This window comes from Haplochromis burtoni, unplaced genomic scaffold (assembly GCF_018398535.1).
Source record: "Haplochromis burtoni strain Fernald_Lab_line unplaced genomic scaffold, NCSU_Asbu1 Contig_67, whole genome shotgun sequence".
In the NCBI taxonomy this organism is placed as follows: domain Eukaryota; kingdom Metazoa; phylum Chordata; class Actinopteri; order Cichliformes; family Cichlidae; genus Haplochromis; species Haplochromis burtoni.
This window is the reverse complement of record NW_024582428.1, coordinates 2,367,750-2,382,995: the sequence shown is the minus strand read 5'-3', so window position 1 is coordinate 2,382,995 and position 15,246 is coordinate 2,367,750. Positions and strand designations below refer to the sequence as shown.

The 15,246-nt window shown below is 38.6% G+C and overlaps 1 protein-coding gene and 2 long non-coding RNA genes across 4 annotated transcripts in view; all 3 read right to left on the bottom strand.

Annotated features, from left to right (window-relative positions):
• Positions 1-365: 365 nt before the first annotated feature.
• Positions 366-1,104, bottom strand: LOC106632342. The gene is made up of 4 exons (XR_001335701.2): positions 1,062-1,104; positions 895-939; positions 733-783; positions 366-659 (listed from the first exon to the last, which is right to left on the bottom strand). It is a non-coding gene; the product is annotated as an uncharacterized LOC106632342 (long non-coding RNA).
• Positions 1,105-6,589: 5,485 nt separating this feature from the next.
• LOC102296375 lies at positions 6,590-7,551 on the bottom strand. Its single transcript, XR_317318.3, has 4 exons — positions 7,493-7,551; positions 7,295-7,368; positions 7,115-7,174; positions 6,590-6,930 (listed from the first exon to the last, which is right to left on the bottom strand). It is a non-coding gene; the product is annotated as an uncharacterized LOC102296375 (long non-coding RNA).
• Positions 7,552-13,901: 6,350 nt separating this feature from the next.
• The window catches only part of odam (odontogenic, ameloblast associated), a 3,006-nt gene continuing 1,661 nt past the window's right edge, over positions 13,902-15,246 (bottom strand). Inside the window, exons 8-10 of one of the 2 annotated variants that reach the window (XM_005946811.2) lie at positions 14,413-14,445; positions 14,219-14,302; positions 13,902-14,076 (exon numbers count right to left, since the gene is read on the bottom strand). In XM_005946811.2, the coding sequence (XP_005946873.1) occupies positions 14,041-14,076; positions 14,219-14,302; positions 14,413-14,445 (153 nt within the window). In that variant the 3' untranslated portion in view covers positions 13,902-14,040. The remainder of the gene's footprint in view (positions 14,077-14,218; positions 14,303-14,412; positions 14,446-15,246) is intronic. The other variant, XM_005946812.2, reaches the window with a different exon arrangement.

The window sequence follows — 15,246 nt, the reverse complement described above, 5'->3', positions numbered from 1 at the left end:
TATACACACAAACACACATTTCACTTTGAAAGCTTTTTAAATGATCTGAAGGAGGAAAATTTAGGTCAAGATTTGATCCAGATCTTTCTGGGTGTGACACATCACACCAATTATAATCTAAAATCTTTCACTCAGTGCTAATGGACTATATTTGTTTAACTCCTTGAATTAAAGCTGAAAGTCTGCATTTCAATCACATTTGATTGTTTGATTTAAAATTCACTGTTGTCGCTCATAGGGGGAATATAAATTGTGTCATTGTCCAAATATGTGTAAATTTTGACTTAGAATAACACAGAGGTTGTAGAGAGAGAAAAAACAAAAAGACAAAAAATGAAATCTGAATTTACATGATTTTCACATATGAATTTTATTTGACAGCTAAAGACAATAGTGACCATAAAGACTGATTAAGAAGTCATGGTTAAATTTTTTTTAAACAAAAAACAAAAACATAACAGGCAAACACAACATGGTGCCTATGTCAGAAATTTGACGCAAATGCAAAGGCTTAAAACCACTCTTTGATCTTTGGTGTCCTTTTATGTAGTGGCTGCAACTATTGTAGTTGTAGTGGGTGCAGCTGTTATAGTAGTTGTAGCAAGTGGTTGTAGAAGGGCAAGCTAGAGCTGCAGGAATTCAATAAAATTGTTGTTCACCTGTAAAGAAAATGTTTTAGAGAAAGTGACGCTCCTGTGTGATTTAAACGTGGAGGATAAAGAAAACACTCACCTCATTTGAATTGGAGCCAGAGCAGGCCAGGCATTCGTATGCCTTGTCCATCTGTAGAAGATTCAAAAGCAGGGTATTACTTGTACATACTTATACTCTTATAGTATCTGCATATATTTTCCCTTATAGTGTTATTGAATCATGCCTAATGAGAATACTTACAGCCTGAGGCAGAGTGAGGCTCAGGAGGCATACAAGCAGAAATACCTTCATCATTGTTTCAGTGATTGTAAATGTTGAAAAAGATAATGAGGATAATAAAGACGCAAAATGAAAACACTCTTCTACAATCCTGACACAGAAAATATTGAGAATAAAGATTTAATTACCTGAATCTGTACAGCTGCAGCAGACTGTCTCACAGTGAACGAGGTTGTTTTAGTGATGCTCTGGATGTTGAGTGCTTCTTATATACAGTTACTGGATCAGCTTTGTTAAGAAATCCTCCTCCTCCCCATTTGAAGGTGTGGCTGATGATTAGAGACAGAAATCCCACTTGGACATGAAACTGTTGCACTAGTTTCATCACAAACATCGGAAATAACAACAGAGTTTAATTGATTTGTCTAAGGTTTTTCTTTATTAATTTTTACACAATCAGAAAACATTTTATATTACTACTTTAATGCACGTCTCCACCTTCTCGTGTTGTCAAACAGGTGAACTGATGAAAAAGTTGGCTATGATTAAAAATCAAAAGACTTAGTGGCCTAGGCATTTAAAAGGTATACACCCAGTGAAGTTTGCATTTCTGTCTGACTTTTCTCTTAGGAAATGAGTTGCTATTATGGGCTTAAGCTACTGCACTGTACCTTGTACAGTAAAGTCATGTAACAGGACATTATTAGATCTATCTATCTCTCTATCTATCTCAAAAACAGTTTTATTTGTTGTTATCTATCGTCTACCTGGGCCTTACACAGAGATTCGGACTGAATTCTCAGACTTTTTATCTGATTTAGTGCTCAGCTCAGAAAAGATAATTATTATGGGTGATTTGAACATGCACGTAGATGCTAAAAATGACATCCTAAACTCAGCATTTAATCAGTTATTAGACTCAAATGGCCTCTCAAAATGTTAAAGAAACTACACAACACTTTAATCACACTCAAGATCTGTGTTTGCTAATAGCATTTAAATTTACAATAATGGATTACACAGCAGTGGGGAGTAGATTTCATCACAGTAGATATCTTTCTGTCTCTAATCATCAGTCACACCTTAAAATGTGGAGGAGGAGGATTTCTTCTTTCTATGTTTTCTGACTGTGTAAAAATTAACACTCCAACCAGCAGGACATGACCTGCCGCAACACCTTACTCAGGAGGCGACAGCCTTGGGCTACGTCCACACTAGCCCGGATAGATTTGAAAACGGCATTTTGGTCTGAAAACGCTCCGCGTCCACACTAGCGTTTTCAGTTGTTTTCACAGAGTTGTGCGTCCACATTGAAACGGCTGAAAATGCTTACGTTCCAGTACTGCGCATGCGTGAAACACAAGAAGATTCGTCCTGCCTTATTTCTGTCTGCCGTTTATTTACTTTCCGGCTCTTTGAAACATTGCGGCAAAATGTCGAGGAAAAGCACCGAGTTTTTTAAATGGACTAACAATGAGGTGGAGTTGTTGCTGCAAGTAACACAAAAGTACAAAGTTGCAAAAGCTAGTGAGAATTAAAGAATTTGAAGAAAAGCTAACTGAAGCATGTGCAAACTGATATTAATCGTTAATAGGGATGTCAAAATTGAGAGCAAACAAAACAACTGCTGTATAATGCCCTCCGCTATCTTTGTTTAATTGGTCACATGACTGCATCACATGACTAACATGCGTCATTATTTTCGAAAGTCTCCGTTTTCGCTGTCCACACTATGACGAATAAGCACAGTCTTCAAATGTATGCATTTTCGAGAGCGTTTTGAAAACGCTGCATTTTCCTTCAGGGAAAATCCCGTTTCAGTGTGGACGGGAGGCCAAAATGGAGAGAAAACAATGCGTTTTCAAATGAAAACGTATTAGTGTGTGGTGCCAGGCGGCGCTGCTGGACTGAGCCCTGGTCCGGATGGGCCTGGGCCCCCTTTCCCTGGCGGGTTGCGGAGTTTAGGGGCGGCCACTTGGGTCAGCGGGGGAGCTTGCCCCAGGGAGGGGTCACTTGCCACTCCCTTCCTTCCCTCCCCATCTCCAGCTGCCTCCCTCTTCCCGCTGCACCACAATCACCCACACATGCAGGGCCTATACAATACAATACAATACAACTTTATTTGTATAGCACGTTTAAAAGACCAGCGGTACACCAAAGTGCTTTACAATAAAAACAGGAAAATTAAGACAATAAATAAAAGACTATTAACAAAGTACCACATATGTCATCTGGTTAAGGGCACTAATTATACAGCAATAAAAGGGAATATACGAACAAAGTTACTAAGAACAGATATAGCTAAAAGATAAAGTACATAAACAAGAAATTACAGAACATAAAAGTACATAAATAAGAAATTGAACCAAATATAAAATAGGGACACTAACTAGATGGAAAAGCTATGTTGAATAAATTAGTTTTTAAACGGGATTTAAAAGATAAAACGGAGTCTGACGCACGGATAGCGATAGGAAGGTTGTTCCACAGATTCAGTGCAACCAGGGCAAAAGCACAGTCACCCCTAGATTTAAGTCTAGATCTAGGCTGAGCCAGGAGTAATTGGGCTGAAGACCTGAGGGCTCGCCCAGCGACATACAGACTAAGAAGATCGACAAGATAACGAGGGGCTAAATTATTTATAATTTTAAAGGTGAGCAACAATATTTTAAATTCAATCCGATATTTTATGGGTAACCAATGCAACTCAATAAGAACTGGGGTGATAGAGGCATGCTTTCTAGTGCCAGTCAGGAGGCGAGCCACAGCATTCTGGACAAGCTGAAGTCTGTGAAGGAGAGCGGAGTAAAGACCAAAGTAGAGGGAATTACAGTAATCCAATCTAGAAGTCACAAAAGCATGAATGAGCTTTACAAGATCTTTATGAGGAACATAGTGCTTAGCCTTAGCAATAAGGCGCAGTTGGTAAAACCTAGATTTGATTACTGAAGACACTTGTTTGTTAAATTTGAAAGAGCTGTCCAGCAGGACACCTAGGTCACTAACTGAGTCAGAGAAAGAAGTGGCAAAGGAACCAAAGGTATCAGCTGATAGGCCCCTAGGGATATGGTTGCCAAACACCACAATCTCCGTTTTCTTTTAATTCAGGATAAGGGAATTGTCTGAAAGCCATTCTCTGACTTCTCTCATGCACTCGAGGAAGCAGTGCAACGAAGGAGCAATGTCGTCATCATCTAATTGAAATAAATTTGTACATCATCGGCATAGAGGTGATAAGAAATGTTATATTTTTCAAAGATTAAGCCTAGGGGGAGCATATATAATGAGAATAACATCTGACACACCTTTACCTTGGGGTAAAGGTGTGTCACCAGGGTGCAGGGGAGGCATCCCCCCCCTCTGTCCCCTTCTGGCTGGCTGTGCCTCAATTTTATCCCACAACTTAGACATTCACATTACTCACACTCTCATAACACATACTTAAAGGATCTTGGGGGTGGGCACGCTACACGGAATCCAAAAGACCATCAGGGTGTACACCTCACCCCTGGCGTCGTTGCCCACCTCTCAATTTTAAATACACGTAGACATTGAGGGGTAGCAGGAGGGGCTTACCTGCTCTCTGGCAAGTAGCTCCATGCCGTCCTGGGTTTTAAATGCACCTTAGAACACACATGCATCAACACTACATATGAGCGGGCGGAGGGAGGTTTGGAGTCTTCACACACCCCTGTTCTCTGCGGCCTGTTGGAGCGGGGGGTCTGGGAGGAGGAGTTGGCCGTCCAATTGGGGTCTGGAATGTGGGGTCCACTCTGGCACAGCCGTTTCTGCTGAGTGAGCCCTCATCTGGGACTCTCCTCAGCTCTTTCTGGGACAGTGGCGCGGCTGCCCCTCTGTTGGTCTTCCTTGGTCTCTTGTGTTCTGGGGGCCTCTGGATGTCTGGAGTTTTGATCTCCTCCATACCTGCTTCATGCCCTGGAGGACGGGGCTGTGGCCCCCCCACACCCTCTAGCAGATCATTACATGAAGGAACCTTTTAAAACAAGCGCTCCATGCTCACAGGTGCTCACACGGTGCTCACACACAAACTACACCCTTTTTGGCTCCTACCTCAAAGCACACTGTGCGCTGTCGATCTTACGTGCTGCACAATAATGTTTAATATTTAGTATTTACTGTTATATTCCCATATATCATTGATGTTGTTTATTATATTGCTCTTTTTTTTTCTTCTGCTTGTTTTCTTTTTTCTTTCTCAACAGGTGATCCAGGTGATTGATATATGTATTTTTTGTCTGCTTATTTTGTTGGTTTTTGTTTTTTGCCCTTTATCCCGTCCCTCTTCCCCGCTGTTTTTCTTTCCCTCTTTCTTTCTCCCCTTTCTTTTCCCCAGTCAAGTCTGTCCCGTATTTAGCAAGTGAAAATAAAATAAACAATAAAAGGTGAATCAAATAGACCAATAGCCAAGGCGGATGTTTTTGCTGCTTGAAAGATGTTTTACATCTGCTTACTCACACACGCAGTTACTGTCCCTCCATTTACAAAGGCAGAGGCGTCACGATGTGATTATTTTACGTGTAGTTGTTTTTTTCCTGTGTAATAATATTCAACATTGCTATCAATACATTTTTCAAAAAATGCCTCTCTGTGCAAAATAGGTTTAAAAACATAAACAGCTGTGGGATACTGTTTGTCCGTGATTTGAACCGGGGGAACAAATCGTGGCAGGATCAGCCTGATATTATTTGTATCCCACTGTAACTTTACTGTATAAAGTATAGTATAGTATGTATATCTCCAAAATGTCAGGAGTAGTTAGTCATTACAAGAAGTGTTTGTGAACTAAAAATCACGAATGTGGGATACTGTTTGTCCGTGATTTAAACAGCCCAGCGCTGCTCCCGACGAAGGGAAAACCAATTCTGCAGGGGAGACCTACCTCGGCACTTGTGCAGGTGAAGCCAAAGGGAAGATATGCTTCACCATATTTTCTAGTCTTTGGCTTAGAATGAAGTTGGTTTGGAAACATATTCAGCGATGCTTCATCTCCTGCTTTGCGTTTCTGTAGGCGCCCGTGCTAGCAGTGTCCAAGCGTTTTGTTCCCCCCCCTTTTCATCCCACGCCCCCCGGGCCCGCACACTTTGGAGGTGTGAAATAGACCATTACGGCAAGGCTGGGATGGTCAATTTGGTAAAGTAAATCCGTTGGGCATCTTTCTTTGCCTTTAGACAATAATTCTGATGGCAAAAGAGCCAAACGGGGCAAGCAAAAAAAAAAAAAAAAACAACAACAAAAAAAATCGCATTAGTGTGGATGTAGCCTTAGCCATCTCCTTTCGATGTGGATGGTAGCTACTTTTGGAGTGAGTAAATTTCCACCACTCACATGTAGGGGATTTAAAATGTTATCTGAATCTGAAATCTTAATCTTAAACTCTTTCCAGTATATAAACGGTCTTAAATAACAAGGCATACTGACAGGCTATCACTTTTATGTCCTAACTTGCCCCTTGACCCGCCGTTGCTAAACTGTTTGACTATGAATGTTCCTACTGAAAAAAAACCACCAGGAATATAACTTTCAAGTTAATGCTACCAACCTCGGCAGCAGCTTCTAAATATTAGGGAAGCACAGTCTACTCAATTTTAGAAAACTTAAGAAAGTTTATTATGTAATATTGTTGATGTACCATAATTTAAACTCTATTTTAGATCAACAGTGTTCATTAGTAAACACCTAAATAGCTGCTCACATCACATGTGATGTAAACTCTTTATTGAAAGGGGAATATAATGGTTAGCTGAGGGACTTACATTTCTTACAAACAGAAAAACACACATTTTCTATTCATAAATTTTATTTGGTAGACACTGCTATGTTTTCTCATTAAAATATCACAAATTGACAGTTGCACTGCATGCTAACTTTCATTCAATAGTTAAATGCCAGTTTTTAACCAGTTACAGCCGGACGAGGGGTGGTTGCAGCTGTTGTAGTGGTTGGAGCTCTAGTAGTGGTTGTTGCTAGGCTGGCAAGTAGTAATTGTATGAGTAGCTGCAGCTGTTGATTGTTTAACTGTGGCAGTTGATTGGCTTCCTGAAAAACCACAAATAAAAATATTTATTATCAAATGCAGAGAAACGTTACATCTGTAAAACTAAAAACTTAGATATTTAGGAGGCAATAATCCACAATGTAATTCAAATCACAGTACTCTGACTTGTGCATCAAAAATCATTTGCCATTTTGTAATGGAAAAAAAAATAAGAAAAGCACTCACCCCTGACCCAGAGTAAGATTCAGAGCTTGAGCGCACAAGTCTTTTGCGTGCCATACCCATCTGTAGACAATGATCAAGTTCAATACTGCCTTCATTTTATTGTATTACAGTATTATTAATGGTATCTGAATGCATAAGTGCAAATAAATACGTAAAAATATGTGATAATGTCAGACTTACAGGTTGAGTCAAAGTGAGGCTCAGGAGGCATCCAAGCACAAATGCTACCTTCAGCATGGTTTCAGTGATCGTACCTGTTGAAATAAAAATGGTAATAAAGATTTAATCAAATCAAATAAATTAATTAAACAATCACAATTCCACAGTTAATCCTATCCTGGCAAAGAAAAATTTGACAACAAAGACTCATGTAATTACGTCTAGTCCACTGCTGCAGCAGTCAGTCTCAGAGTGAAGGAAGTTGTTGTAGTGATATTCGGAAAGTTGAGCTCTTCTTATATACAGCTACCAGAGCACCTTTGTTAAGAAATATCCCAAGGTGTAACTAATGATTAGAGCCAGAAACCACATAATAATCTTGTCAGCACCCAGACAGGGTAAACAAAAAGAAAACAAAACAAAACACTATGCCATATGAATTATAACTGGATCAGATTATTAGGAACCAAACTGTCAGTCAGTAATTAAACAACACACCCTGAAATTATTCAAGTTTGTGCTCAAATATTGCACTGAAAATGAAGAAAAGCACAGAGTAATCTACTGCCAAACTGTATTCAGAGGTTGTTTGAAATTAGAGCGGTACAGTATGGACTCAAGCATGTTTGAAAAGGTATGCTGTGAATTAAAATCTTTTCTTCTTGTTCAGTATGTAAATGGTAAAAAAAAACAAACAATTGCGATAGTAAACAATCAGAAAACTTTATTAATCCCTAAGGAAATTATGAAATTAAACTGAAATATGATAGTTATTGCTTAAGAGACAATACTTTTTGTCTTTATTTGTTGAGAACATGATGTGAAAATGTGAAAAGGTGTAATATATTAAAGGTCATTCATTATGACTGGTACTTTTTACTAAGTTATTCTTGTTGTGTTTTTTTTTTAAATATCATCATTAAAATTATCATGTGAATATGCTGCACTTATTTTATATTCACCTGCATCAGAATAATGCATTTTCTTAGACTGAAATATGAACATAATGGAAAGATTACAGGATTTCAGGAAATTAATTGCCGTTATGAATCAAGCTAGTCAATCAAGTTTAAACAGTAAACCTACTTAGGTATTAGCAAACACCTTGTCAAACTGTAGTCGTAACTAAAACCACAGAGAAGACAATGGTAAGGCATTAAGTCCAAAATAGCAATTATTGTTTTACTGCAAGAGGGGCTGTTAGAATCATTAGGAAATATGTGTTTCTTAATATGTCTGATACAAGTATCAACACATGATATCACCAGATTGGCTTAAAAAATAGTTTGTATTTTACTTTACTTGTTCTCATGTCTTTATTAAGCTTTTGCTTGTGCTCAATATTAAAGAATATATTAGATAATTAATGTTGCATTGGATATGCTGAAGATTGCAACAGTATGTTAAATTGTATTCATTATATTAGTTGATTTCACTTACCGTATTTTTCAGACCATAAGGCACACCGGCTTATAAGGCGTGCTGTCAATGAATGGGTCTGTTTTATACATAATGCGTACTGGATTATAAGGTGCATTAAGCGAAACAAAACAGTCAGATAAGTCAAACTTTACTCAACTCATTCTTCTTGCTTTCTCCATTTCTGTACCATTGATTCATTAATGTTGAATTCTCTCACAGCTGCTCTATTCCCATGTTGTTGTAGTATATTAATATTAATGACTATTCCCGTATTGTGGATGGATTATCTCAGTTGTTCTCCTGACTGAAGTTTGGTCCATTTACAGCAGCGGTCCACAACCTTTTTTGCACCACGGACTGGTTTATGTCCAACAAGACTTTCATGAACTGGCCTTTAAGGTGTTGCAGCTAAATACAACAAAATAAAACCAGTACCAGCTAGTCCAACTTAGTAACCCCACAAACATCACTGATGTTTAGTTTTCTCTCTTCATTTATGTTGGAAGTGATAGCAGAGCAGTACGTTTGAATTTTTTCAGAAATCTCTCAGTCAGAACATGCTATATCATGTTTGGGTGGAAACTAGCAAGCTAACTTTCTGCTAATTTCTAGCTCCGTTAATTTAATAAATTCTGTTTTCATGGACACCTGGATGTTAAACTTAATTGTTACACCTGGTTAAACAACAATGCTGATCATGATATTAAAGATGAAATAATTTTTATAATATAAATAATAATTAACTCTCAGTGGAGCTGCAGTGCTCGTTTGACTTTGGGACCTGAAGCAGGCAGAGTTTTGGACCCAGATTACTCTGCGAGGCTCCTGACTACGGTAGCTGTAATGCTCCAACAATCCACCAAGTTGTGCGACTTTGTAGCTTACCAAAGTTTTTTGGACAGATTTTTGAGCGCCGTGTACCACATAAAATCGGTTCAAGGTCAGTAAGCACAACCAGAATTCATACATAAGGCACATCGATGTCGATTTTTGAGTCTGTGAAGGTTCTCAGTCATCCAGGACATCGTAGTCCAAGGAGCTTGGAAAGAAAAGTGTCTGGACTTCTTTAAGTTGCTTGAAGACATTTTACCTCTAATCCAAGAAGCTTCTTTAGTTCTAGGGTCAAATGGTGGACAGTCCCAGATTTAAGCCCTGTGGGAGTGTCCCCCTGTTAGGTCTGCACTCGCAGGCCTCGCTGACTCAGAGACTTATCCCCATGAATGAAGCAAGACACTCAGAGCTTAGTCCATTTTAACTTCCAAGAGAAGCCGGTCTGGTCAGGATCCAAAACTTCAAGCTCCGCACCTGAGCTCAGCCCAGCGTCCCCTAGCAGCCTTTTATTCAGTGACAACAGCTACAGAAACACCCCATTGTAAAACCCATATGGTGTGTTGTAAAAGTTGCGAGCATGTGAGTGAATGTGTATGTGTGTGCGTGTGTATGTGTGTGTGTCTCTGTATACGTGACTTCCTGGTTAGAAATGTTTAACAACATCTCTAGTCATAAAAAAGGGTCATCTCTATCCTATAGAGCACCTTCGAGATGTGGTGGAATGGAAGATTCACATCACTGATGTGCAACCAAATGTGCGGTAATTTTGTGATGCTATCATGGCAGCGTGGACTAAATACTCTCAGGAATATTTCCAGCACTGTGTGGAATCTGCACCGTAAAGATTTAAAGCAGTTGTGAAGACAAAGGTAGGTCCAATTCATTACTAGGAAGCAATACCTAATAATGTATATTGTCCTTTTTCCAGTCCTATCTGGATAACAGGAGTTTTTCTGTTCACCTCGGTGACCTGTCATCTCCCAGAGCTCCTTTAACTTGTGGTGTACCTCAGGGGTCCATTCTAGGCCCCCTGCTGTTTATTCTGTATTTGCTCCCTCTGGGCGATGTGCTGCGCAAACATAATGTGTCCTTCCACACCTTTGCTGATGACATTCAGATCTACCTCCCTCTGAGGTTAGACTGTAAGGACTCTCTGCAGCCGTTATTCTCCTGTTTGTCTGACATTAAGACTTGGATGGCTCTTAACTTTCTACATCTAAATGAAAGTAAAACTGAAGTCATTGTGTTTGGGCTTCCTAAAGACCCCAACCTTTCCTTTGATTTTATGGGACCCCTAACTTCCGAATGTACTTCCTCCATTAAGAGCCTCGGTGTTACTTTTGACAGTGCTTTTAAATTTGATAAACAAATCAGCTCCGTAGTCAAGGGATCTTTTTATCATCTACGGATTTTAGCTAAAGTCAAGTCCTACCTGTCCAGGAACGATCTAGAAAGGGTGGTCCATGCTTTTATTACTTCACGGCTGGACTACTGTAACTCCCTTTATGCTGGTTTAGATCGTTCCTGCCTGCATCGCCTTCAACTGGTGCAGAACGCTGCTGCTCGCATGCTGACCAGTTCCAAAAAGAGAGACCACATCACTCCTGTCCTCTGCTCTCCCCACTGGCTCCCACTTGCTTTTAGGATTGATTTTAAAATTTTACTGCTGGTTTTTAAGGTTCTTAACGGTACTGCACCTCCTTACCTGGCAGAGCTTCTTAGCATTTACCGCCCCAGGAGATCTTTGAGGTCAGCAGACCTGATGCTTTTAGATGTTCCCAGGTACAGACTAAAGACTAGGGGAGAGAGGGCTTTTGCTGTGGCTGCACCCAGACTGTGGAACAGTTTACCTCCTCACATCAGATTCTCCACAAGCCTTGGAACTTTTAAAACTGCTCTTAAAACTCACCTCTTCTCATTGGCTTTTAGCAAGGTTTAACTTATTGTTTTAATTTGTTTTATTAGTGAGGTGTTTTATGTACTTGTGTTTTATTGTATTTTATATTTGTATTTTATTGTACAGCACTTTGGTCAGCCTCGGTTGTTTTTAAATGTGCTTTATAAATAAACTTGACTTAACTTGACTTGACTTCACTTTAATTTTTTCTAAAACATATTAATGTTATATTGGGCTGTTACATTTTAATTGTTGGTGCAGTGCTGTCAAAGAAATGCATTATTTAAAAAAAACTAATTTAACTTTTGGTTGTTTTTGTGGCGTCATCTTTAATGAGAGTCTTCTTAGTAAAAATACTCATACTCCTCTATGGGGAAACTTTGCCCCCTCCCCTTTCATCCGTCCTCCTGGCTTCAGAAAATAAATAAATCAGCATTACCAGGATAAACTGATCCTGGTTCATCCAGTTTATTGTGCATATTTTCTAGGACATACAGAGAACAGGCACCAGGAACCCTAAATCCAATGTAAGGTCTTCACAGCTACCTGATAGCTTGATAGTCTTATTAAGAGAAGTAGAAAATACTTCTAGTGTCTGATTCATCAACAGTATGGTGAAAAAAGACCTCACATAGCCCACAGAAAGGCTACATCTGTCAATCTGTGGAACCAGCAATGAATACAGGAAGTCTGGATCGGCTCTTTGTTGAAAAAGTCCAGTCTTTGGTAATATGAGTATTACCCAGTAGTGCAGAGCTTGGATGAGGACGATGGGTGAGGGGACTCACCCAGTTCTAACTGCCTCTATCCTCAGGATGTCTACCCTGCCTTTTGTACTTTAATACAACTTATTAGTAATTCCATCACATATGAATGTTCAGTCATATATGAATTAATTTCCCTTAATGTTTCATTCATTTTATAGCATTTTACTTCAATTGTCTCAATCTCACATGAACATCCATTTATAACATGATACCTTTTTAACTAATTTAAAAGAGTACTTTTCCTCACTTTTTCTCTTCAAACCTCTGTGTTTATTAATCACAATAGCATTAGCTGTAGCTGTATGTCTTAGTGAGGCTTTAGTCTAGTTAATGTTATCACCATGCTTCCTTGTTTAGTTGTAATTTCCAGTTTCCTATGTAAGTCTGTTTTGTCCTCAATGCATGACTTTTAGTTATGCCCATGCCTCATCCTCCTTATGTTCCATTCCTTTCCATCTCCCCAGTCTGTCATGAGTTTCATGTCTGTGTTTTTTTTTCATGTCCTATTGTCAAGCTCATGTTGTCACAGTCTTCATCTCATTATGTTTCTTGGTTTATTTTAAGCAGTCTCATGTTTCCATGTTCAGTGTATTTAGTTTTGCTTCCCCTGTGCCGTCATGTTCATTTGTGTCAACTGTGTTCCCCAGGTGTTCCACTTGCCTCATTACCTTTTTGTGTATTTAGGTCCTCTGTTTCCTTTTGTTCAGTGTTGGGTCATTTGTTTATCTCGTCTCATTGCTATAGATTTTATGTCACTTCAGGTCTCAGGTTTTTCATGCTCCTGTTATGGTTTCCTCACGTCTTTGTTTTTGCATGCTCCTGTTCAGATTTATGTTCATGTTCATGTCTAGTTCTAACTGTTCCCATTTTAGGTTATCATTTATTCTTTGCCTCTGTTTGTCTTTGCCTTAGTTTTTGTTTTTTTCCTCTACCTCTAGCTTATTTTATTCAATTGTACGTATCAAAATCAGACATTCTCTGAATGTTTCCTTAGTCATTTTGACCGAACACTAATAGCCTCAGACAAGATCTGGGCTGTGTGCCATGTTTGCATTCCCCACTGGTTCAAACAATCCCAGCCCAGAAACACACACACAGAAAAAAAACAGTAAAAAGCCAGAAAGTCAGGTGTTAGAAACATTTCACTACTCAAACTGTATTTCTCATTAATCACATTAATCAGACTTACATTTTTATATATTTGATCAAGAATATAGACTATTTACATTTTGCAAAAGCACATAGATAAACTCTGTGATCGCACTCTTTAGTCATTTTGTACCTAAAAGGCTAGTTGATAAGTCCTTTCTCAGATGTAATGAAAGGTAAACCACAGCACTTCACTGTCTTGCGATCCCACCTTTCTCGACACCCCATAATGGTCCTAGTTGGATAAGCCATGGTGAAAATGGATAGATGGCATCTCACTGAATTAGTTCTCTTGTTCTCATGCTGCCATTCACCAAGGCTTTCTGTCACAATGTGCATCTTATCAAACAATTTTGCTATCTTAGACCTTAGACCTTAGAACAGAATCTGACTCAGAATTTACTGACTAATATTAACTATGTTGCTTGTTTTGCATTTTCCTTACAAAAAAGTTTGATTGTTAACTTTTTTAAAATCTTTGTTATTTGTGATATATTCAGAAAATTATTCCTGCAATTCAAGCTTTTATTTCTGTGTACAACAATGAACTTTCTGACACAAATTTATCTGACAAACGTCTTTATTTAACATGGTATGAAAGCACTGGAAAAAAAACAGTAGAATTTCTGCAAGTTTCAGTCAGGCTGTGGCCAAATACAGAGTATCTCATTTGTTGCCTAATGATCTTACGGCTGTGACATCTAAGGCTCAAACAGGAATGGGAAGTTAACCTGGCCCTAGAGAAATTAGAAAAAGGTATATTACTGAAAATCAAATTTCCTAAATGACATTAATGAAGGACTCTATGAATATGCAACATGCATTAATTCCTGTGCATGTGAAGCCTTTAAAGGGTCTGTACTTGTATAAAAATCATACCTCATCAACCCCAGGGCCAGATGCATCACCACGAGGATCAGGAGGAATTGTGGCAGACTCTTTCTTTGACCCCAGTGGCCATGTCTGTCACAGAGCAAAGTACAAACATGAAGCAGTTAAACAAAATGTCTTTTTCTTTTTTTTTTTTATTCTAATGTTTAATTTAGGTGAAATAAATAGCAGAGAACACTCACGTCTTCTGTCTGTGGCTTTGGCTTGGAAGCCTGCTGAAATTAGATGATAAGCATAAACATTAGATTACAAGCTTCAAAAGTCATAGCAGAACATGCCATAAACAGTAATTAAGTAGCAGCATTATTTATTTTAAATACCCATTAAACTGTCCATGAATTATATCCATCATTTGCATAAAAGTAGCAGGAAATGAGCTCTGCCATGAAACAAAATAAACTTACATAAGTTGCACTGATAAATAATTACATGTGTGAGTTGTCACCCAGCACTGAAATGCTGATGTGCCACTGCAATGGCATGAATTCAGCAGTTATCTGCTAAGACAGACTGACAGTGTGGTCAGTATGCCAGACAGCAGTCATTGCATAACAGCTGATGTACCCACACAGTCATGATTCATCTGCAGCTATGTTATTATCATCAAGCCTTGCCTTTGACTCATCATTGTCTGTAGGTCTTAAACTTCAAAGTAGTACAGATGCTTGGAGCAGCATTTTCCATCATTTTGGTTTGTTTTACTAGCGGCTGTTTTTGCTGAATACATCTGTGCAAAGTCAGTAGAGTGAAAAGATGTGTTTGGTCTTATATCAGGTAAAAATGCTGGTCCAGTTTTCCCTAAGATGCTTATAGTAAGAGTAGAAACATTAGAATGATTTAAGTACAAGTAGACACTGCAATAGTTGTACACGCTTAATATCTGCATGTTCTTTTCCAGAGAAAACAATTTTATTATATTTATTTTAGATAGATAGATAGATAGATAGATAGATAGATAGATAGATAGATAGATAGATAGATAGATAGATAGATAGATAGATAGATAGATAGATAGA